At 56.0% G+C, this 21,459-nt stretch overlaps 1 protein-coding gene and 1 pseudogene across 1 annotated transcript; one reads left to right on the top strand and one right to left on the bottom strand.

The window, feature by feature from the left end:
- Positions 1–3,183: 3,183 nt before the first annotated feature.
- Positions 3,184–7,442, bottom strand: LOC129131800 (serine/threonine-protein kinase pim-1-like). The gene is made up of 5 exons (XM_077192461.1): positions 7,377–7,442; positions 6,887–7,269; positions 5,572–5,750; positions 5,167–5,315; positions 3,184–3,210 (listed from the first exon to the last, which is right to left on the bottom strand). Exons 1-5 carry the CDS (start codon positions 7,440–7,442, stop codon positions 3,184–3,186), a joined length of 804 nt encoding a protein of 267 aa, XP_077048576.1.
- A 186-nt stretch (positions 7,443–7,628) lies between these two features.
- On the top strand, positions 7,629–18,055 carry LOC143696326 (olfactory receptor 14J1-like; annotated as a pseudogene).
- The last annotated feature ends 3,404 nt before the right edge of the window (positions 18,056–21,459 follow it).

Here is a 21,459-nt window from a genome sequence, read left to right as displayed (position 1 = left end):
TGTGGGATGCAGATGGAGAGATAGTTAGCATGACAGTCATGCTACTCAGCTTTATCATCTTGGACAATGACATGCTGATTCCCGGCCCCATCACACTGCAGCTGCTTGAGGCGCTCCTGCCACTCTTTGACCACGTAAGGCTCACTGCCCCCAGCCACGGCCACTGGCTGCTGCCCGCACACTGTGTCCTGTGCATTTGCAGGCCTGCGCCAAGCTGAGCCCCGTGCAGCCGCAATGCTGAGGTCTTTTTTTCCTGCTTTCATACAGAACAATAGCCAGGTGCAGCTTCTCTCCATACTGCTCTTCCGAACACTGGTGACTCTTCCAGAAAGGGAAAAGGAGAAAAAGGCCCTGAAGACACCGCTGCTCCAGAGCCTGCTGCCCCTCTTCTTCCACTGCCATGATGGCAATCAGCTTGTGGCACAGGTGAGGACTCATGGGCTGCTGCTGTCCCCCTGGCAGGGGGCTCGGCAGCCTCCTGCCCTGGCACCTGCCGGGCTGCAGCCTCCTCCAGGCCCTGGCACAAGGACGCAGGTCCTGCGCCCTGGGCTGTGGGGCCATCTCCGCGTCTCTGCTGCTCTCCAGGCTTCTCAGGAATCGCTGCTTTGTGTGGCCGACTTCCTGAAGAGGAGGGATCTTGAAAGACTGGTGAAGAACCAGAATCTGTGGAAGTTCAGCGAGTTCCTGGTAAGGACGGCCTGCAAGCCCCAGCCTCAGCCCAGAGAAGCCTCCTGAGGCGGTGCTCAGAGTGTGGGGCTGGCTGCTGCAGCCAGAGGCCACGCAGGCTTTTCTCCAGGCTCCCGTGGGCCCGAGTCGGGGGCCGATGGAGCCCCGGCCCGGCGGGGCTGCGGGGCGGGCCGGCACCACGGCTCCCCGGGCAGCAGCCAGCCCCCTCTGCCCCCTCCGCTAGGGAGCCCGGCGCCGGCGGCTGCCGGCCGCGCCTCAGGGCTGTGCGCCCAGGGGAGGCCGGGGCTGGGCACAGGCAGCACCCGGCCTAGGGGCTGAACCCGCGCCAAGCCTTCCCTCCTGCCGCTCTCTCCAGCTGGCAGAAGACAGCAGCAGAGTGGCCGAGCACCTGCACCGGGCCCTGCCCTACCTGCAGAGCCCACAGGAGTCCCTGCGAGCGGCGGCCATCAGGTTCACGGGTGAGCCACGAGCCCGGGCTCCCTCCCCGGCCCGGCCCGCCGCAGCTCGGCCCCAGCCCCGCCTGCTGCCCCGGCAGCGCCAGCCGGGCCCGGCGCCGTGGAGCCCCGCCTGGCCTGGGCATTGCTGCTGCCGCCCTCTGGCAGCCGTGCCCTGGGGCGGCAGCGTGCGCCAAGGGCCGGGCTGAGCCCTGCCGGGCCAGCATCCCGTGTGGCCACAGCGCCGGCAGCGCCGCTGGCAGGGAGCTGTGCCGCTGGCACCCTCACAGGCTCTGTGTTCACAGGGATGGCCGCGCGGCACCTGAGGGGGAAGAAGGAAGAGCTCCGGCTCATCTGCAATGGTGAGTGAGGCCAGCGGGGGCTGCTGGGGGAGCTGCAAGCCCTGCCCCGGCTGCCGAGGGCTCTGCTCCCTGTGCACACCAGCGCCGGCGTGGGCAGAGCACACAGAGATTTCAGGGCCACCCGGGGCATTTGTAGCCAGCAGCTTCGGGCTCGTCCCGTTGGTGCCTGCTCCCTCCTGGCCATGGCTAGAGCCGGCTGCCATGGCCCTGCCAGGGCGCTCTCCTCGGCTCCCCGCAGATGCGGCATCTGACCATGGCTCTGTCCCTCTCTCTTTCAGCCCTTCAACACCTGACAGAGGACACCAGCAGTGCCGTGTCAGACGTGGCACTTGAAACATTGTATGTCCTCCAGGCACTGCAGAGTGAACCATATTCCGTCTTCCAGAGGCTGCAAGATCAGCTCCGCAGGGCATGGAGGACTCGGCCTCGTCTCTCGGCGCTCGGCTGGCTGTGCTGCTGCAGCTCTGCAGAGAGCTGATCCCAGAGGCTCTGTCTGCTGGGGCCACCTGAGCCAGCAGGAATTTTCCCTTTCTTTAAGATTGTTCTTTTCTTCTTTTTGGTTTTTCTGTGGTATATGAATATAGAGTGTGTTATAATACACAGACTCCCAGGAGCTTTCTTTTGCTACCCAGGCTCTGCAGGGCTTAGGGGAGGAGGGGGAGAAGGGTGCCTGGGCTCGGCCAGCTGCCCAGGCGTGCAGTGTTGCAGGGAAAATGGCCAGAAGCCCCTTGGCCTTTGATGGTTTTGTGGAAGCTTTTGTGCTGGTGACAGAGCGGCTGGGCAGGGACCGGAGCTGCGGGGATCCCTGTGAGAGCGGTGCCTGGAGATGGCCACAAGCCCTGTGCCAGGCAGGAAGCGCCCTCTGTGTCCTCCTGCCCGTGTGCTGCTGGCTGGATTGCTGAGGGCTCCCGGGTGCCTCTGGATGGGGCTCCTCTGGAGCTGCTGTGGGGCTGCAGCGCTGCTGCCAGGCAGCTTGGCCGGGCTGGGGCAGCCCCTGAGGGGCTGGGGCCATGAAGGGATGAGGGCCTGGAAGTCCTGACAGGACACGGCAGTGGGAAGGCATGAGGGGGATGTGTGAGGGAGTGGGTGGCTGTAACATTGGCTCGAGGGGGAGTGGGTTGGAGAGAGAGAGAGCACTCACCCTGATGTTCATGTGGCAAACAGAGAGCGTTTATTCTCAAGCTCTTCCTTCTAAAGGGACTTTGAGAAACCCAGTCTGGATAATTTCATTGCTCTGATCTCTATGCCTTGTCAGATTCTGGCCAGTGAAATGCTGCAGCCCTGGGAGAGATGTGACTGGGCGAGGCCCCTGGCAGGCAAACCAGGGCTGGTACATTCACACAGCCTGAGCCAGCCTGCACTGTGTCACACGGCAAGAGAGTGCAAGGCACAGCTCCAGGTGCTCCCCAGGAACCTCAGCTCTGGGAGCACTGTCTGCCCCAGGCTCCAGGGGCTGCAGTGGGAGCCCGGCTGGGCTCTGCCCTGGGGCCATCCTGCAGGGACAGCTGGACACAGGGAGCATTCCCTTGCCACAAACAGCCAAGCCAGGGCTGCAGGGCAGCTGCTGCAGCCCGGACTGTTGTGTGCTGTGCTCTGGGGCTCCCTGCACAGGGCACTGGGCTGGTGTGCCACAGGAGACAGAGAAGCTTCAGCTTCAGCCTAACTGAGGTGGGTGCGTGGGCTGGGAAGAGTGGGGAGGCTCAAGGGGATTCACAGAGCTCATCCTGCTGCAAGGACGAGGAAAAAGGAGAGGGAGCTCAGCAGTGAGGAGAGCTGAGGGCTGGAGAGCGGCTCTGAATGACACTAAAATCCCACTGGACCTCTGAGACATTGCTGCTCCTCAGCCACTGACAGGATGAGTCCCTAAACCTGGGGCTCTGCCTTCCTCATGGTGAGGGGCACCAAGGAAGGCAACATCGTGATGGAGACTGCAATGGGCTGGGAAATCACTGGGGGAAAAGAGGGAGCAGTTGGGAAGTAAAAGGCAGGTGGAGGAGAGAACTGTTCAGAGAAGGGCTGAGCTACAACTTGAGCAAGATGAAAAACGTCATTTGGGGTCATCCCAGATTGATTTCATTTCAGAAGTTACTGAACAAGTTTATTTTCTGGGGGGTGTCATGTTTTCCCTTGGAGGTGTACACTCTGCAAACTTGAGCTGTGCTGCCAAAATGCTCAAGCAAGTCTGTGCTGCAGGTCACACCATTTCTTCTTTGACTGATTCTGGTCCGGTGCTGAGCTCCAGCAGAGCCCAGGCTGAGCCCAGAGCAGCCTCAGCACCCGCAGAGCCCGGCTGCAAGGAGAGAAAGCAGAAACCGCCCGTCAGCTGAAGGCTCCTGTGCCCTTGTCCCAGCCACCCGCGGTGCCCAGGCCATGCTGGCCGTGCTCAGAGCGGTGCCCAGAGCTGCCCATCCCTGCGGCCTTTGGCACAGAGCAGGAGGGCAGGACATGTGCCCAGCCTGCAGCCAGCCAGGGCACATCCAGCCCTCAGCAGCTGCCCAGAGCAGGATGCTCCTGTGCTCGCTGCCATCTCCCAAAAGCTCTGATCCCACCCTGCCAAGCAGACGGGGACCCACCGCACGCCCTCCCCCGCTGGAAGAAAAGCTGCTCCCAAACGATGTCCTCAGCCTTCTCCAAGGGCACAGCCCATCCACACCACAGCTGCTCCCAAGCACTTCCCCATCCAGACTGGAGCCCACCTGGAACGCTTCCTCTAGGAAAACATACAACAAATTACTGAAAATAAATTACAGACAAAAGGGGAAACAAGAAACAAGGTAAAAAATCTTATCTCTGCCAGGGGCTTGAGGAAGGCCCAACCCCTGCATGCCAGGGAAAAACCCACCCACGGGTGAGGGAAGCCCAGGCTTTCTCCCTTCCCCCCTGCACTGCCCCCCACAATAACGGTAACCCCAAAGCAAACAAGGGCAGTGGAGCAGCCCAAGCCCTTCCTTGCCTGCACAGCAAAGCAGCCCCTGCACAGCTTCTGGAGTCCCACCTCTGCTCCCAGCATGGGGCTTTGTTTGTGTCGGGCTGGCTGCCCCAGCCCCAGCCCCAGCCCCAGCCTGGGGCACGGTGGGTGCTGGGGGCTGTTGGCAGGGCCAGGAGCCCACTCCCATTTTGTACCCACCCCAGCCCATGCCCCAGCCCTGCCAAAAGCAGCTGGGAAGTGACTGAAGGATCAGCTGCACCCGCCCCAGCAAAGGGGGTACCTTTGGTTCCTGGCCAGGCTGTGCAATGCCCAAATCTGGGAGCATCCCCCTGTGTGTAGACTCATCTGCAAATTCCCTGTGGAGCCTGGCTTTGAAGAAGGTGCCCCAATCAAAGTCCATCATCTTCAGCTGGCCAGTGGCCAGGTCCAGGAAGAGGTTGTCATCCTTGGTGTCATCCTCGCTCTCTCCAGCAGCAGCAGCCCCACCTGGTACAGCTTCTCCAGGGGCTCCTTCTCCTTCCCTGGGCTGAGACCAGGCTCTCAGGGTTCTGCCCAGGGCCCCAGCTGTCAGGGAACCAGGACAAGCAAAAGCAGCTCAGATGGCAGCCACCAGTGCTGGGCAGAGCAGCTCAGCTCCAGCACAAGGGCTGTGTGTTCCCATCTGATGAGCCCTGGGCAGTGACACGGGCAGGACAAAAAAGGTCTGGGTTCCTTTGCTACTCATTGCTAAGGCACGTATGGGGCTGTAACTTACCAGGGCCTGCATCAAAGTGTGCCTGTGGCTCTCTCCCTTCTTCTTGGGCAGATGAATATCCTGCATCCAAGGATGACAGAGCAGCTCTTCCAATGAGGGCCTTTCCATGTCCAACATGGATAAACACCGCCTGATCAGATCTTGGCACTCTGGGCACAGAAACCAGAAACCGCCGGGCAGTTGGAGAAGGCTCCTGTTGGCTTTGCCCCACTATTCCCGTGCCCAGGCCTTGCTGGATGTGCTCAGAGCTGGGCCTAAACTTTCCCATCAATTCCCTGTTTTGGAGGAGAGCAGGAGAGCAGGACATGTGCCACCTCCTCAGCAGCTGCCAGAGCGGGATGCTCACAAGCCCACTGCTGTCTCCCAGCACTGGGATTCCTCCTGTGGCCAGAGATGAGGATCCACCTTGAGAGAGCCCTTGTGGCAGCGAGAGCTGATGGTCCCAGCTGATGTTCTGGCCCCTCCTGAAAGGGTGCTCCCCGCAGACCATCTGGTGCAGCAGGATGCCCAGGGACCAGATGGGAGCTGGCTTGCCATAGTACCAGCCAAAGTGGGTGCATTCCGGGGGCTGTATGACCGTGTTCCTATGGAATACACATGGAGTTCAGCAGGGGGATGCTGCTGCTCCCAGAGCCTGGCCCCAGCATCCCTGGGCGTGTGGGGGCTGCCCCAGTGGCACACGGGGTGACCACTGCCCTCTCACCAGCACCTGGGACTTGTGTACAGACTTGGGGTTGGGAAAGAAGCCACTGGTGCTGGAAGAGGGCAGTGGAAACCCTGGCAAGGCCCAACCATAACAAGGAAAAACCCACTCAGTGCTGGTGAAAAACCATGCTGTTATGAATTCGAACGAGGCCAGATTTTGAGAAGGAAATAGGCTCTCGTTTATTAAAAATAACTACAGAGGACAGGAAGTTTGAGATAAGCCCAAACTCCCACGCAACAACCCAAAGATAACAACATGTCCCAAACACGCTGGGCTTCCCCCCTATATAGTACATGCCTCAGAAGGACAAGAAACCCAACCATACCAAACCCTCATTTTATTACCCCTCTCAGGTCCAGGATTGGTGGGGTTTGGATCCGCACGTTGATTGGTCATTTTCCGGTGTTCTCATTGGTCCTTATCGATATTCATTCTGGACCAATCATTTTCTCAGGGCATCGAATGATTGGTCAAGTCCCCTGTCCAATCACCTCCCCCCCCCCTTTGACTATCGCCCCCACCAAACCCTGGACCTCCCCTCCCCAGGACCCACAACAAACACCCATCAACTCACCCCAAAACAACAATTCCCAACCCAGCCCCAATTCAACACAAATTGGACACCATTTATGACAATGCCCTCATCCTCCCTGCCTTCATTGCCCCAAAAACATTATGAACCCAAAGCAAACCAGGTGAGTGGAGCAGTCCAAGGCCTTTCTCACCTGCACACCAAACTGGCTGGGGCTCAGGTTCTACCCCCCTTCTCTGCTACCCCCACCCACGGGTGTTTTTGTTGGGCTGGCTGCCCCAGCCCCAGCCTCAGTCCTGGCCAGAGTTGTGGGCAAAAGCTGCCAGCAGGGCTGGAAGCTGGCTCCCCACTCAACCCTGCTCAAAAGCAATTTAGCTGAAGACTCAGTGCCATGAAGGGCAGCAAAACAGAGAATCCCTCCTGCCACACCCAGCTTGGGCTGTCAGATGTTGGGCCATGAGATGCTGGGACCAGGACCACACCCCTGCGTGGGCTCACCTGCAAAGTGAGTGTAGGCTGTGTCTTGCAGGTAGGTGCCACAGCCAAAGTCGATCAATTTGGCCTGCCCGGTGTGCAGGTCAAGCAGGATGTTCTCTGGTTTGATGTCCCTGTGCAGGACCCCGCAGCTGGTGCAGTGCCGCACGGCCTCCAGCACCTGGAGGAACAGCTCCTGCACCGCCTCCTCGGGCAGGAACCCCCGAGCCCCAATGAAATGCTGCAGGTCCTGACACTGCTCCGGGTGCTCCAGCACCATCGAGGTGTTGTTGGGGAGCTCAAGCCACTCCAGCAGCTGGACCACACCAGGGAAGCCAGTGGACACCTTGGCCAGCAGCACGATCTCCAGGGGTGCGCTGGTGCCGTCGGGCTGTGGGAGGAGCACGATGCCGTCAGTGGAGCTGACGCCGTGCCGGGGCTCGGGGAGCGCTCAGCCAGCCCGGGATGCTCTGCACCCTGCGCTGGCCCCACGCCCACTCTCCCTCGAGGCGTCCTGGTGGCTTCCACCCTGCCAGGCTCCGGCTCATGCCCCGGGCCGGCCATGCCCAGGCGTTCGCTCCCGGGAACGGGACAGCGGCGGCTCGGGGCCGGCGGCCGTGCTGCCGAGCGGCGGAGCTCGGGCCGGGCAAGCCGCAGCGGAGGCGGCGGGAGGTGTCGCGCCACCTGTCCTCCGTGGGCACCGGGAGGAGCCGGGGCCGGGCTCGGGCCAGGCGGAGCCAAAGGGAGGCGATGCCGCCCCAGCCCCAGGCACTGATGCCCCCCCAGCAGCGCCACCGCCAGCACGGTCAGAGCCGGCCGGAGGCGAGACCGCGGCGGGACCCCCGGGTCCGGGCACGGGGCAGCCCCACCCGGGGCGGGGCACGGGGCAGCCCCACCCGGGGCCGGGGGCGGGCCGGGGGCATGGCCCAGCCAGGCATGGGGAGAGAGAGACTGGGAGAGGAGGGGAACACCGGGAAAGGGAGAGCGGGAGAGCGTGCGGGACTGCGGGAGAGGCGAAGCGAGAGGGAGTTGACAACGTCGCTTCTTTCGCTTCTGCCGCTGCAACTGAAGCTCTGGGGCCGTTTGTCCCCGTGTCCGTTTGTCCGTTGTCCGCTCGCCCCCGCGCCGAGCCCCGCGCTCTCCGGGGGCAGCCCCTGAGCCTGTCCAAACACGGGAACTTGGCCGTGTTCAGCCAAGACCCAGAGTCTGGACTCCTGCACAGCGGCACAGGAATCCCCTCGGTCGCTGCTGTGCATTTTCCCTGCTGAGGGTCAAACACTATCGGAGCGCATTCCCTGAATGCAGAATTTGTACCTGACCCAAGCACTGCATTTACCTCTCCAGCACTGCTTTAAAAAAAAAAAAAAAACAAACGGGAAGGCAAACTGGATGCAGCAGCTCATGGTATTTTACAGTGTCTTAAACATGCCATGTCATGGATCTTCGAGGTGAGATCCATTTGGAATGAACGGGATGGAAAAGTAGTGCAACATGGAAATGGGGAGCATAAAAATAAATACAGTAAAACATCTTGGTTTGTTTCTTTCTGTTTTCATTTCATTTCTTAAAAGCTCTTTCAGTTCTTCCAGAATCTTGTCCACAGTCCTGTTTGCTCTTTCCAAGAACCTTTCCGGGAGAACCAGGTGCAGCTTCTGTCACAAGATGTGCCGCCAACTGCAGCTTCTCTTGGCTTTCCACACCGTGCGTGCAGCACAACTCTTGCAGCAAAGCAGGACAAATGTTTGAAGAACTTTACAGCTTGTTCTTTCTTTTCCTTGTGGTTTGGGCAGTTGTGCCATTGGTGAGGTTTTCATTGTTACTGTTCTACCCTAAGAAAACATGATGGGCTCCCAGGAATTGTTAGGCAATGTAAGCCTGACTGAATGCAGAGAAAGAATCTCCAGAGCCTGCAGCCAGAAAGGGAGAGCTGTGTGATAATCATTACAACACCCCCATGGACATCTTGAAAGTGATGTAGGAGATGAAAATGGGTTGACAGAGGGAGTTTGTTTCAGTGTTCAGTTCAGATGCTTCTACATCTCATGCATTGATATAAATCAAGAGCACAATCAGTTCATGAAAGGCACCAGAACAAGCTGGACCTCTGAGGAGATGACTGAAAGAATGTGAAAAGGAGAAATTCAGGGAATGACTTATTGAGCTTTGGCTGTACAAAGGATCATTTTTCCTAATAATTTCCAAACCATTCCCTCCGCTTTTGTCCTTCCTAACAAGGCCATTTTCATCCCAGATTCCCCATGAAATGGGAACCCTGAGATGGTGGAAGTGCCTGAAAGATGCCCTGTTCCTCTGCAGGGACACTGAGGCTGAAGCAGGAGCCTGAGCCCTCTCTGGGGCAGTATCCACCGAGCTGGAATTTGTGCCGTGCTGGGAGAGGAGGAGGAGGAGGGGGAGAGCGCTGGCGCTGTGTGGCAGGAGCAGGAGGTTTGGGCCGCAGGACATTCCGTCTGCGCCGCTGCCCCGCAATGGGCGGCCGTGCCCGGGGCTCTGGGCCTGGCCCCGCATGCGCTGAGCTCCCGACACTGCGGGAGCTCCCCGGGCTGGGCTCAGCTTCCCGCTGGGCCTGGGCAGCAGGCTGGGCTCCAGCTGGAAATACCTCTGGGCATCTCCATTTGCTGCTGCTGCTTGGAAGAGACAATGGAGGGAGCCAAGAAGTTCTGGTTTTTCTTCCTCCTGGTGGATTTTTTCATTTGATTTAATACTTGAGAGGCAATTTCTGTGATGGCCTCTGTCAGTTGATTCTATTTCAGCAGCAGCAGCAGCAGCAGGGCTGTGTTTGAGCACTGCAAATGTGGCCTGTGTGGCTGCTTTAATTCTCCTTGACTTTGTGCCCAGGGACTTGAGAGCATTTCAAGATCTGCTAATCATGATGCCTGTGACCAAAAGCCTGAGTTCACCTATTGCTGGTTGGGGGCTATGTACAAATCACCAACAGGACGGGACTGCTGAGGAACGTGTCTCGAGCTGTTTATTTTCCAGCATCAGTCTCATTACAGGGTTATGACAATGGGAAGGTGCCAGCAGCTCGTATCCTCCGCAGCAGACAAAGAACTCAATGTTACAAATTACTTTAAAAGTTTTTTGACCAATCCCACAAAGCAAAAGCATATTGACAGTAGTTCTATCCAACCACTATAAGCACAGGTACCTTTGGTTAAAACAATGCTTGCCTATTTTGAGTATAATACCTGCTTGTAAGCCTTAAAACACAATGCACAGAGCTCAAGCTTAGAACTTCCTAATATCTCGCTAGATATACTTCTCTGTAGCTTAGGAAGTTATTCTACCAAGCGTTAATACAAAAACCATTGTTCTATTTGTCCTTACTTTCTATTTCTAATATAACTTTTCTGCTGACAAATCTTATGGCTACTGCTTAGCACTAATCGCAGTTCTGCTGTCTCTGAGGCCTGCTTTTTGCAGCTTTCCCGAAACCCTCTGATTTTAAGGATTCCTAAATTCACTGTCACGAAAGCACACTGGGTAGCACTGATCAAAAAGGCAATTGCAGTTCTACAGATGAATTTCAAGTAGCAAGTGGAAGAGGGACAAGAGCAGCCAGGATCTCCAATTCCCAAGGCAAAGGCAGCAGCAGCCTCCTGCTGTCAGCTCAGGGTGAGTAAAACAGTGCTGAAAACAGCGCTGGAACCCGATCCTTTCTTTCCCTGAGGGCTGGCTCAGGGCAGCACAGGCGGGCCCTGAGGAGTCAGGGCTGTGTGTGGGTGATTGCTGCTCTAATCCAGAACTGAGCTGAAAAAGCCCTTGGGAGCCGAGGCAGGAGCAGGTGGGAAGGGGCTGGCGCTGCTGCTGCTCCTGGGCTGGAGCCCCGGCTGTGCTGGGCCGGCGCCCCCTGTGCTGCGGCTGCTGCTGCTGCCAGAGCCAGGCGGGACTCGGGGACAGGGAACGGACACGGGGGGACACCAAAGGCCTGGTGGCTGCAGGGATGCTGGTGCTCAGGCCAGCGCCAGCACAGAGCTTCAGCCCGCAGTTAATGCCGAGGGAAACGCTGGGGAAAGGCTCCATTTCAGCCTTTCTTTACTCGTGGCTGTGAAGGGACTGAAATAAAAGGACAACAAGAAGGGCCTGACCCTTTCTTCTCTGGGAGGAGCCCCAGGACTTGGGCTGTGAGGGGCCATGAGGAGCCATTAGGAGCTGTAAGGGGCCATGAGAGGCTGAGAAGGGCTGTGAGGGGCGATGAGGAGCCATGAAGGGTTGTTCGGTACCTTGAGGGAGGGAAGGTCTCTGAGAGGCTGTGGGAGGCCAGGCACCTCATAGAACTAAAGGGTCCATTGTGACACTGTGGAGACAAGGAGACTGTTGTTTGCAGTATGGAACCTGATGGAACTAAAAGTCCATCATGACATTCTGGGGCCTCATGGAACCATGGAGACCATTAGGACACTTCAGGACCCACTGGAACCAAGGGGCCATTGTGACACTGCAAGGCCTCATTTAACCAAGGGCTCATTGTAGCACGGCAGGGCCTTATGGAATCAAGGGGATCATAGTGGGCCTCCATGAGACCATGGGGACATTCTGACTCTGGGGAACCAAGGAGACCATTGTGACACTACAGGGCTTGGTGGAACCAGGAACTCATGTAACAGTGAGTAGCCCAATGGAATCAAGAGGCAATTCCGTACTTCCGGGCTTCATGGACCCAAGGTGCCTTTGAGACACTGTGGGGCCTCATGGAATCCTGGAGACCATTATGGCACTTTGAGGCCTCGTTGAATCAAGGGGCTCTGCAGGGCCTTGTGGAATCAAGGAGCTCTTTATGACATTGCAGGGACTTGTGAAAGCAATGAGAACATTCTGGCACCCTCAGTCCCCTTGGCACCAAGGGCCATTGTGACACTATAGGTCCTCATGGAAGCAAGGGGCCAGTGTGACACAGGCAGGCCTTGTGGAACCAAGGCTCCATTGTGATCCTGGGGAGCCCAATAGAACCAAGGGGCCATTGTCCCATTGTGCATTTCCATGGAACCAAGGGAACCATTTTGACACTGCAAGACTTCATGGAAGCAAGGGGCCATTGTGCCGCTGCAGAGCCAAGCAGAGCCAAGGAGACCATTGTAGTATTGCTGGGCCTTATGGAAACAAAGATCTCTTGTGATACTACGGGGTCTCATGACACCAAGAGGCCATTGTGATGCTGCTGGGCCCCAGGGATCCAAGAACATGGGAAAGTTCTGGTTGGCTTGGCTTAACTGGTCCAGCTGACCTTGGCATGTTGAGGGTTGCTTCTCATCTAGCCCTGGAGTTCTGTGGTTTCCTTCCTGTGCGAAAGAACTCTCCTTTTCCTCCAGGGGTTCATGGCTGAAACTGGGATTCTACCTCCATATTTGAATGAATCCACAGATTATCCCATATGAAACCTGCCAGAACAGAAAGCTCTGGATGGCCTTGGCATGTTGGGGGCCACCTCTCATCTGTCCTCAAAACAATGGGGGGGAAGGGTGGGTATGCTTTTCTTTTCATAGAAAAGAACATCTTTCCATGCAGGTGTCCATAACCAAAATTGGGAATCTGCCTCCAAAATTCCTTATATCCAAGGATTGCTCCCAGACAAAAGCTGCCATACAAATAGGTCTGGCTGGCCTTGGCCTCCTTGGAGCTGCCTCTAATCAGCCTTTGAAACACTGGGGCTCTGCCCTTTCCTTCCCGTGGACAAGAACTGTCATTCTGTTCCAGGCACTCATGGCTGAAATGGAATTCCACCTCCAAAACTCCACAAATATCCAAGGGTTGCTTTCAGACAAAAGCTGCAAGGACAGACAGGTCTGGCTTGCCTTGGCCTCTGGTGACTGCCTCTGATCTGCCTTCAAAACCCTGGGGCTCTGTGGTTTCCTTCCTGTAGAAAAGAACCGTCCTTCTTGTCCAGGCACCCATGGCCTCAAGCACATGAGCACTGTGCAGGGACAGAGGAGCTCTGTGCTCAGTGGGGTGGAGATTGAAGACAGCAGAGGAGAGCCCTGGGAGGGATTGAAGGGTGCTTTCGGAGATGGTGGATCCTTTAGACATAATAGAAAAAAGACAGAAAAAGAAAGAATTAATAAAAATGGCAGCAGGGGAGGTCCAGACTGGACACAAGGAGACAGGAATTTCCCTCCCAGGGCAGGGCTGTAGTGCAACACATCCCCAGAAGGAGTCTGGGTCAGCCCAAGGCTTTGTGTGGGCAGGCAGAGGCAGGCAGGAGGCAGAGCTGTCAGCAAAGGAAGGGGTCAGCCATGTGGGGCAGCCGGGGGATGAGTTTTACAACATGGCTTATGTGGTCCAAAACCTGTTCCACTTTGCCAAAAGATGGCTGCAGCCTTGGGGATATTTAGTTGGCCAACACCCCTGTCAATCACTGTAACATAAGGTGACCAGGAGATATTCACATCAGACCTCTGTCAATAGTTTGGTTCCAGTGAAGGACAGAAACTTATTCTGTATTATCTTCATTTTGAAAGTAAGAGCAGTGATACTGGAGTCTTCTGTAGCAGGGGACATGGTATACCATATGGAACATGTGGACCATGGTAAAAGATGATAAATAAATAAATAAAATACATTAAATTTAAAAATAAATTTCTAAATAAATAATTAAAAACATTCCCAGATGTTCCAGGAGCACCTCAGCCTCATGCTCTGGGAAGAAAACTTATCACCATGAGTCAGCAGAGTGGCTCTCCAGATGGCTTTGCAGAATGGCTGATATTACTGCCTACTGTTACAGGGTTAATATTGGGGTGCAAGGAAGCAGCATTTTTGAATTTCACTAGACTTAATATGGAATGTTAGGGGAAGAACCAAAGAAGGAAAAGGGAGGGATCAAGGTGGTTTGGAGAGAAATAGACATAGGAAAATAGAGGAAGAATACAATGAATGGGGTCAGTCATGCTGACAGATGCTGACAAATGCTGATGAGTGTGCTTGTAAGGCCAAGCCTGCACTGTTCCGTAGTACCCTGTTTCCTCATTAGACTCAATGAGTATTTTCTGACTGCTCTGCAGAGACAGTGGGATCTGGTGGAGTCAGATGAGAAACCTTTTTGCACTCTTGTCTGTGTGTATGAACATGTCTGTATGAGGCAGCTGAAAAGTTGAGGCCAGCTATGGGGTGGTCCATATGGTGTTGATAAAGGTACCCTTTATCAAGGTATACCATGATAACTTATCCTTTGGGGCTCAGTAATCTAAAGATTTATAGAATGTCTTATGGATAGGCCTTAGTTACCCTTAATCACCCCTTTTTTCCTCTAAAAATACAAATGACATCAGATTAGCTATAATTTTACACACAAATTTGTTAAAAAAGAAGCAACATAAGGCTGCAGGACAAAGTCACTTCCCAGTTGTCCTCTTCAGTTATGTTTCAAGCTTCCAGAACAATAGTTGTATTGCAAAACGCATGGATTCTAACTTGGCCCCTTCCTGGAGTGCTATGGTCATGATTTCGAATGCCTAAAATGATTCCAAATTATTTTTACCTTTGTATTAGATATTACACAATAAGAAGGACACCCTTCTATTCAGAAAGGTCAGTTTCATAATAATGAAAACCACCAAAGGATAGTATAGGGACTTATGATCCTATATTTTCAGAAAAAAGGGATGAGAATGTATGATTTGGTGTTCTGTAGCCATCCATGTGGACAACATTCTAATATGCCAAGGTGTGTGTCCAAAAAAATACAGGGGGAACAGTTCCCAGAGCCTGAGGCAGGGACAGAGGCACAGGGCAGGGACACCTTAGGACAGCCTGGGCTGCACAGGGCACAGGCATGGGCAACAGCTGCAAGACAGCCCTGCCAGATCCAACTTGGGCAGCACTTTGGCTGTGGCTGCTGGGCCTGGGCCTGAGGCAGGAGCAGGAGACAAGTGACCCTTGCAGGCCTGGGGCCTCATGGCCCCCTTGTCCCTGCTCAGCAGCCTGGCAGGGGCTGCTCCATGCTCCTGCCCTTGGCATTGCACATCCCCACATGCCAGAGCCCATTCCGGCAAGAGCCCTGAGCAAGGAGGGAGGGACAGGATCTGCCTGGCCAGGCCCTGGAGCTCAGGCCTTGGCCCTTTGCATTCCTCAAACACATCCAGCTTAGCTCAGCACCAGAGACACCTTGGCCTTGTTTGTCCCCAGCTGGCATCACTGCCTCCAGGGTTGTGTTCTTACTGGAACCTGGGGACACTTTCTCATTCTTTTCCCTCAGTGGGACCCATTAAAACTTGAATAAACTTCAGAGTTTCAATTTAACTTTGAGCTCCTGAGAAGTTTTTTGAATACTCTCTCAGGGACTGAGTCTGATGTAAACAACCCCAAATCCCCAAGAGGCTCATTAAAGTCCTTGTGCTGTGTCTGTGCTGCTGAGCTTTAAAGGAACAGCTCTTCCCAGGGCCAGCTCCTCTCCCAGCCCAGCAGGGCTGAGGGCTCTGCCTGCAGGCACTGAGGGGACAGGAGCCAGGCAGAGACAGGCTGAAGGCAATCAGGATTGGGAAGACATTGAGCTGAGACTTCACCTGGGGAAAGATCTTCACAGCCCTGTGCATGGTGAGTGTGTGGGTGCAGGGCAATTTCCCCTGTGCTCCTGGAGGGATCTCCTGAAGCCAGCACACCCCAGAGCCTGGGGGATGTGTCAGGAGGACTCTCCCAGTTTCTCTGTGGCACAGGAGGAGGAGGAGGAGGAGGAGGAGGAGGTGCTGCAGAGCAAAGCTCCCCTTCTGAGGTGACTTGTCATGAGCTCATTCAGGGCAGGAGTTTCCTGCTTGGGTCTCTGCTTTCCTGAATCTGTGCTCCCACTTTTCCCTGGCTCAGCTGGGTGGCAATGCAACCTCAGCTGTGCATAGGAGAGCAGGGGCTGAGACTCTTAAACCATCACCCTGAGGCTTCTTGGGCACCTCAGCAAGTGCCTGCACCTGCCCAGCCTCCAGATCCATGCAGCATCACCTTTCCATGGTGCCCAGGCTGGGGGAGCTGTTCTTTAATCCCTGCAGGGCCGAGCAGCTGCAGGGCAGGGCTGGCCCAGGGCCTGGGCTGGGCTCTGGCAGCTCTGGCAGGGAAGGAGCCCAGGGCCACAGGAGCAGCTGGGGCTGGGACAGCTCCAGCAGCAGAGCCGTGAGCAGGGAGGGAGGGAGGCAGTGCTGAGGGCAGCCCTGCTGCAGGGCAGATGTGGCACCTGCCGGACCTGCCCTGCAGGGTAGACACTGCCCTGAGCAGCACAGCTCTTGTGTCCCCTCGCAGCCAGCACAGCCCTCAGCCCGGGGGCTCGGGGCCCTCAGTCCCTCCTGGGCCGGCAGAGCAGCCCCAGAGATGAAGGGCATCTCTCCGGCCATGTGCCCATTCATTCCCTGCTGACCAGGGCCTGAGGGCCACTGTCCTGCCCTGCTGCTGCCTGGCAGGGGCTGGGCAGGGCTGGGCAGGGAAAGGCTTTTCCTCAGGCCCAGCTCTCTCTCTCTCCCCTTGCCTTGCCCAGGTGCTGCTGGCATTGCTGAGGGGCTCTCTGGAATGGCAGTTCCAGCTGCAGGGCCAGGCCCAGCCCTTGGGCTCCTCCTGTGCAGGCTGAGCACAGCAATGGGGTGTCCCAGCTCCCTGTGCCCGGGGAGCTCTGGGCAGGGCAGCCTGGGAGGCTGGCAATGAGCCCACTCTCCTGACTCTGGGAAAGGCAGGAGCCACTTTGTGTGCCAGGGATCCCTCTGCTCTCAGCAGAGTCTCCTGGCTGTCCAGGCTAACACGGGAGTGGATTTCAGAAAGGTGCAAGTGCAGGGCAGCTGGAACAGGAGAGAGGGACAGAGCAGGTCCTCTCAGTCTGCACTAAGCCTCAGACAACCCTCCTGCCTCCCTGGACTCTCTGTTCTTCCACACTGCAGCAGAATCTCTCGTTCTGCCTTCTGTCATCCCCAGCCCTTCATCCCAGCAGCTGCTTTGCCTTAGCTGAACTTTCTTTATCCAAGTCCAAACACCAGGACTGGCCCCTGCCCTCATTGTTCCCCTGCACTGACTGGGGGTCAGGGCTGACTCCCAGGTGTCCTGCAGCTGAAGGTCCAGCTCCTGACACAACATTGGCCAGCAGCAATCAGGGCTTCAGCAACAGAGCTGAAGGAAGATCTTTGACACATGGACAGGGGGAGGTGATCTGTGGCAGGAAAGACTCTATGAGAAAGGGCTTTCATAATTCTGTGAGAAATCTCCCCTCCATTGCCCTGTCTTTCCTCCTTCTGCAGGTTGAAATGCCCAGAGACAGCAAATGTCCAACAGCAGCTCCATCAGGCACTTCCTCCTGCTGGCATTGGCAGACACACGGCAGCTGCAGCTCCTGCACTTCTGCCTCTTGCTGGGCATCTCCCTGGCTGCCCTCCTGGGCAACGGCCTCATCATCAGCGCCGTAGCCTGCGGCCACCACCTGCACACGCCCATGTTCTTCTTCCTGCTCAACCTGGCCCTCAGCGACCTGGGCTCCATCTGCACCACTGTCCCTAAAGCCATGCACAATTGCCTCTGGGACACCAGCACCATCTCCTACTCAGCATGTGCTGCACAGCTCTTTCTGTTTGTGTTTTTCTTTTCAACAGAGATTTCCCTCCTGACCTTCATGTGCTACGACCGCTATGTGTCCATCTGCAAACCCCTGTACTACGGGACCCTCCTGGGCAGCAGAGCTTGTGCCCACATGGCAGCAGCTGCCTGGGCCAGTGCCTTTCTCAATGCTCTGCTGCACATGGCCAATACATTTTCCCTGCCCCTGTGCCATGGCAATGCCCTGGGCCAGTTCTTCTGTGAAATCCCACACATCCTCAAGCTCTCCCGCTCCAAATCCAACCTCAGGGAACATGGGCTTCTTGTGTTTTCCATTTCTTTAGGTTTTTGTTGTTTTGTGTTCATTATTATCTCATATGTGCATACATTCTGGGTCGTGCTGAGGATTCCCTCTGAGCAGGGACGGCACAAAGCCTTTTCCACCTGCCTCCCTCACCTGGCCGTGGTCTCCCTGTTTATCAGCACTGCAGTCTTTGCCTACCTGAAGCCCCCCCTCTGTCTCCTCCCCATCCCTGGATCTGGCCCTGTCAGTTCTGTACTTGGTGGTGCCTCCAGCCCTGAATCCCCTCATCTACAGCCTGAGGAACCAGGAGCTCCAGGCTGCAGTGTGGACACTGATGTTTGGATGGTTTCAGAAGCATTAAACTTCTGGCCAATTTCTAGAAGTCACATGTAATGAAAGTAATCCTTATTAGTTCTTGGGTTCCATGCTTGTTTGTTCTTTTCTTTCTTCTGTTTTAGTATTTTAATATTGTCCACAAAAAAAGGTCATTGTTCATCCCCTTTCCCATTTTGTTTCTTTCCACCTTTGCTGTGATCCACAGACGGTGTCAATGAGAAGCTGTGCCCTTGGTTGCTTTAAACAAAATAAAGGAACTCGCAGCAAAGTTTTCACCAGAGATCCCCCTTTTGTTGCCTTCTCTGGAGCTGCAGCAGCAATGTCTGTGTGCAGAGCTGGGGCAGATCAGGGCTGGCCCAGCAGCTGTGCCCAGCAGCAGCAGCAGCACTTGGTGTTGCCAGTGCTGCTGCCGTGGCCCTGCTCCGCTGCCCTGGTGGCCCTGGTGTTGCTGCAGGGCCTGAGTGCTCTCGGGGCCAGGCACAGCCCTGGGGGTGGCAGTGCCGGGGCTGCAGCAGGGACAGGCCATGGGCACTGCTGGGGCAGCGCTGACGCCTCAGTCCAGGGCCTGGGGGCTCCAGGCTCCTTGCCCAGGCTCTCTCAAGAACACGCCCAGGCCAATGCTCAGCACAGAAAAGCCCCGTGAGCAGCCCCAGGCTGGCCGTGGGCAGGTTGGGGGCAAACAGCATGGCTGGGGCGCTGCAAGGGCCCTGGGGCAGACGGGAAGGAGCAGCAGAGCAGGGGCTGATCCATGCCCAGTGCGCTGCACAGCCCAGGGCAGCGTCCCAGAGCGTCCTCATGCAGCTGCCAACAACATCCCCCCTCTGCAGCCCTGGCCTCTCCCCCAGCTCACACAGGTGCCCCATCCTTGCAGGCACAGACACGGCAGCACTGGCTCAGCAGCCCCTGTTTGCATTGCACACAGCAGGGCCAGCACCCCCATGCTGTTGCTGTGAGGACATGAACCTGAGGGAGCACAAATGCCATCAGCCCCTGGGGCCAGCAAGGGCTGGGGGACACCAGGGAAACCACTCAGCTTTGTCCTGGCCTCTGCAGTCAGCCAGAAAGTTTGTTCCCATCAGCTGGGAGTTTCCTGTGCCACTGCAGACGCTGTTGCTCAGAGCCAGGGCTGCCTGGCAGCTACCCCCAAACTGCCCTGAGCATTTCCTTGGCTTCACCTTTGCTTTCTTTCCTCTTTCCTGATCCAGATTTCGTCCTATTGCCCATCACTATCCCCTCCCCTGCAAACAGCCCATCTCTGTTTGCCCTTTCCTCTCTGGCCCCACTCCCCATTGCAGTTGCTGACTTGGCCCCATGGGAATGTCCCTTGGGCAGCAGGATCATCCTACAAGTGCTGCAGGAATTGTCTGCAGGCTCCTGCAGTGCCAGGCCAGGGGGGCACATCTGGGCTGCTGTGTCTGGCTCTGGGGCTCCCTGTTCTGGGCAGTGAGGAGGGGCTGCAGAGGCTCTGCAGGACTGACAGGATGGGCTTTGGGGCTGGCAGGAGAAGCTGAGGGACCTGGGCTGCTGGAGCTTCTGAAGAGGAGGCCCAGGGCTCCTCCTGCAACTGCTCCAAGGGTGGTTCCAGAGAATCACAGAATCAGCAAGGTTGGAAAAAACCTTGGAGATCAAGTCCAACCTGAGCCCTGACACTGCCTTGTCTTCCTGAGCCTCCTCTTCTCCAGGATAAACAACCCCAGCTCCCTCAGCCGCTCCTCACAGGACTTGTGTTCCAGACCCCTCACCAGCCTTGTTGCCCTTCTCTGGACATGCTACAGCCCCTCCATGGCCTTCCTAAAATGGGGGCCCAGAACTGGACACAGCACTCAAGGTGTGGCCTCACCAGTGCCGAGTGCAGGGGCAAGAATCCCTGCCCTGCTCCTGCTGGCCACACCATTCCTGATCCAGGCCAGGAGACATTGGCCTTCTTGCCCACCTGGGCACACTGCTGCCTCATGTCCAGCCTGCTGTCCATCAGTGCCCCCAGGTCCCTTTCTGCCTGGCTGCTGCCCAGCCACTCTGTCCCCAGCCTGTAGCACTGCAGGGTTTGTTGTGGCCAAAGTACAGGAGCCAGCACTTGGTCTTGTTCAACCTCACCTTGTTGGATTTGGGCCCTGGATCCAGCCTGTCCAGGTCCCTCTGCAGAGCCCTCCTACCCTCCAGCAGATCCACACTCACACCCAGCTTGGTGTCATCTGCAAATTTGCTGCTGCTGGACTCAGTCCCCTCATGCAGATCATCAGTGCAGACATTGAAATCCACACTGGCTGGCTCTGATCCCTGGGCCATCCTGTGGGTGCCCTGTGATGGCACTCAGGGTGATCTGTTCCATAACCTTGCCGGGCACCCAGGTCAGGCTGACAGGCCTGGAGTTCCCCAGCTCCTCCTTCCAGCCCTTCTTGGGGATGGGCTCATATTGGCACCTCCAGTGCTCTGGGTCCTCCCTGCTGAGCCAGGACTGATGATAAACTGTGACTGTGGTCACAAGGGTTTTCAGGATGAAGAAGAGACGAGAATGTTGACTCCATGATCAGAAGGCTTGATTTATTATTTTATGATATATGTTACATTAAGACTATACTAAAAAGCAATAGAAAAGAAAAAGTTTCTTCAGAAGCTAGCTAAGCTAAGAATAGAAAAGAATGAATAACAAAGATCTGTGTCTCAGACAGACCAAGAGCCAGCTCTGCCATGAGTAGTCAAGAAATCTCAACATCCACAGGAGACCCAATCATGGGTCTACCTGTGCATTCCACAGCAGCAGATAACCATTGTTTACTTTTAGTTACTGAAACTGCAGCTTCTCACAAGGAAAAATCCTAAGAAAGGATTTTTCATGAAAGATGTCTGCGACAGTAAATGATGGAGAGCAGCTTGGGGAGCTCATCCACCAGCTCCCTCATCCCCTCATCCCCCTGGGATGGATCCCATCTGCTCCCAGAGACACCTGTGAGCATCTGAGTGGCTCAGCAGGTCCCCAGCTGCTTCCTCCTGGATTACAGGGGGGCTGTTCTGCTCCCTGTGCCCATCTACAGCTCAGGAGAACACTTGTCCTGAGGAAAACCTGTCTTATTCTTGAAAATTGAGATACACAAGGTGTTAAGCAGCTCAGCCTTTTCCTTATCTTTAGTTACTCTGTTCCCCACTGCATCCACTATCGAGTAGAGATTCTCCTTGTTCCTCCTTTTGCTATTAGTTTAGTTATAAAAACTTTTCTTTATTACTTTTTACAGAAGTGGCCAGGTGAAGCTCTAATTGAGCTTTCATCTCTCTACTTTTCTTTCTGCATGACCCAACAACATCCTTAAACACTTCCTGAGCTGCCTGACCTATTTTTCCTGAGTTCCCACAAAAAGCTCATGCCCAGCCAGGACAGTCATTTTCCTCTCTGGTTAAACTTTGTCACAGAGGCACAGGCTGCTCCTTCCCCTT

The sequence above is a fragment of the Agelaius phoeniceus genome, chromosome 33 (genome assembly GCF_051311805.1).
Source record: "Agelaius phoeniceus isolate bAgePho1 chromosome 33, bAgePho1.hap1, whole genome shotgun sequence".
In the NCBI taxonomy this organism is placed as follows: domain Eukaryota; kingdom Metazoa; phylum Chordata; class Aves; order Passeriformes; family Icteridae; genus Agelaius; species Agelaius phoeniceus.
This window is presented reverse-complemented; position numbering and strand designations above follow the sequence as displayed.

Coding starts and splice junctions, on each gene's coding strand:
- LOC129131800 (XM_077192461.1), bottom strand. CDS start 7,442: ATGGCCGGCCCGGGGCATGAGCCGGAGCCTGGCAGGGTGGAAGCCACC. Junction 5,316..5,571: donor GCCACAAGGGCTCTCTCAAG/GTGGATCCTCAT, acceptor TTCTGTGCCCAG/AGTGCCAAGATCTGATCAGG. Junction 3,211..5,166: donor ACACTTTGATGCAGGCCCTG/GTAAGTTACAGC, acceptor TCGTCCTTGCAG/CAGGATGAGCTCTGTGAATC.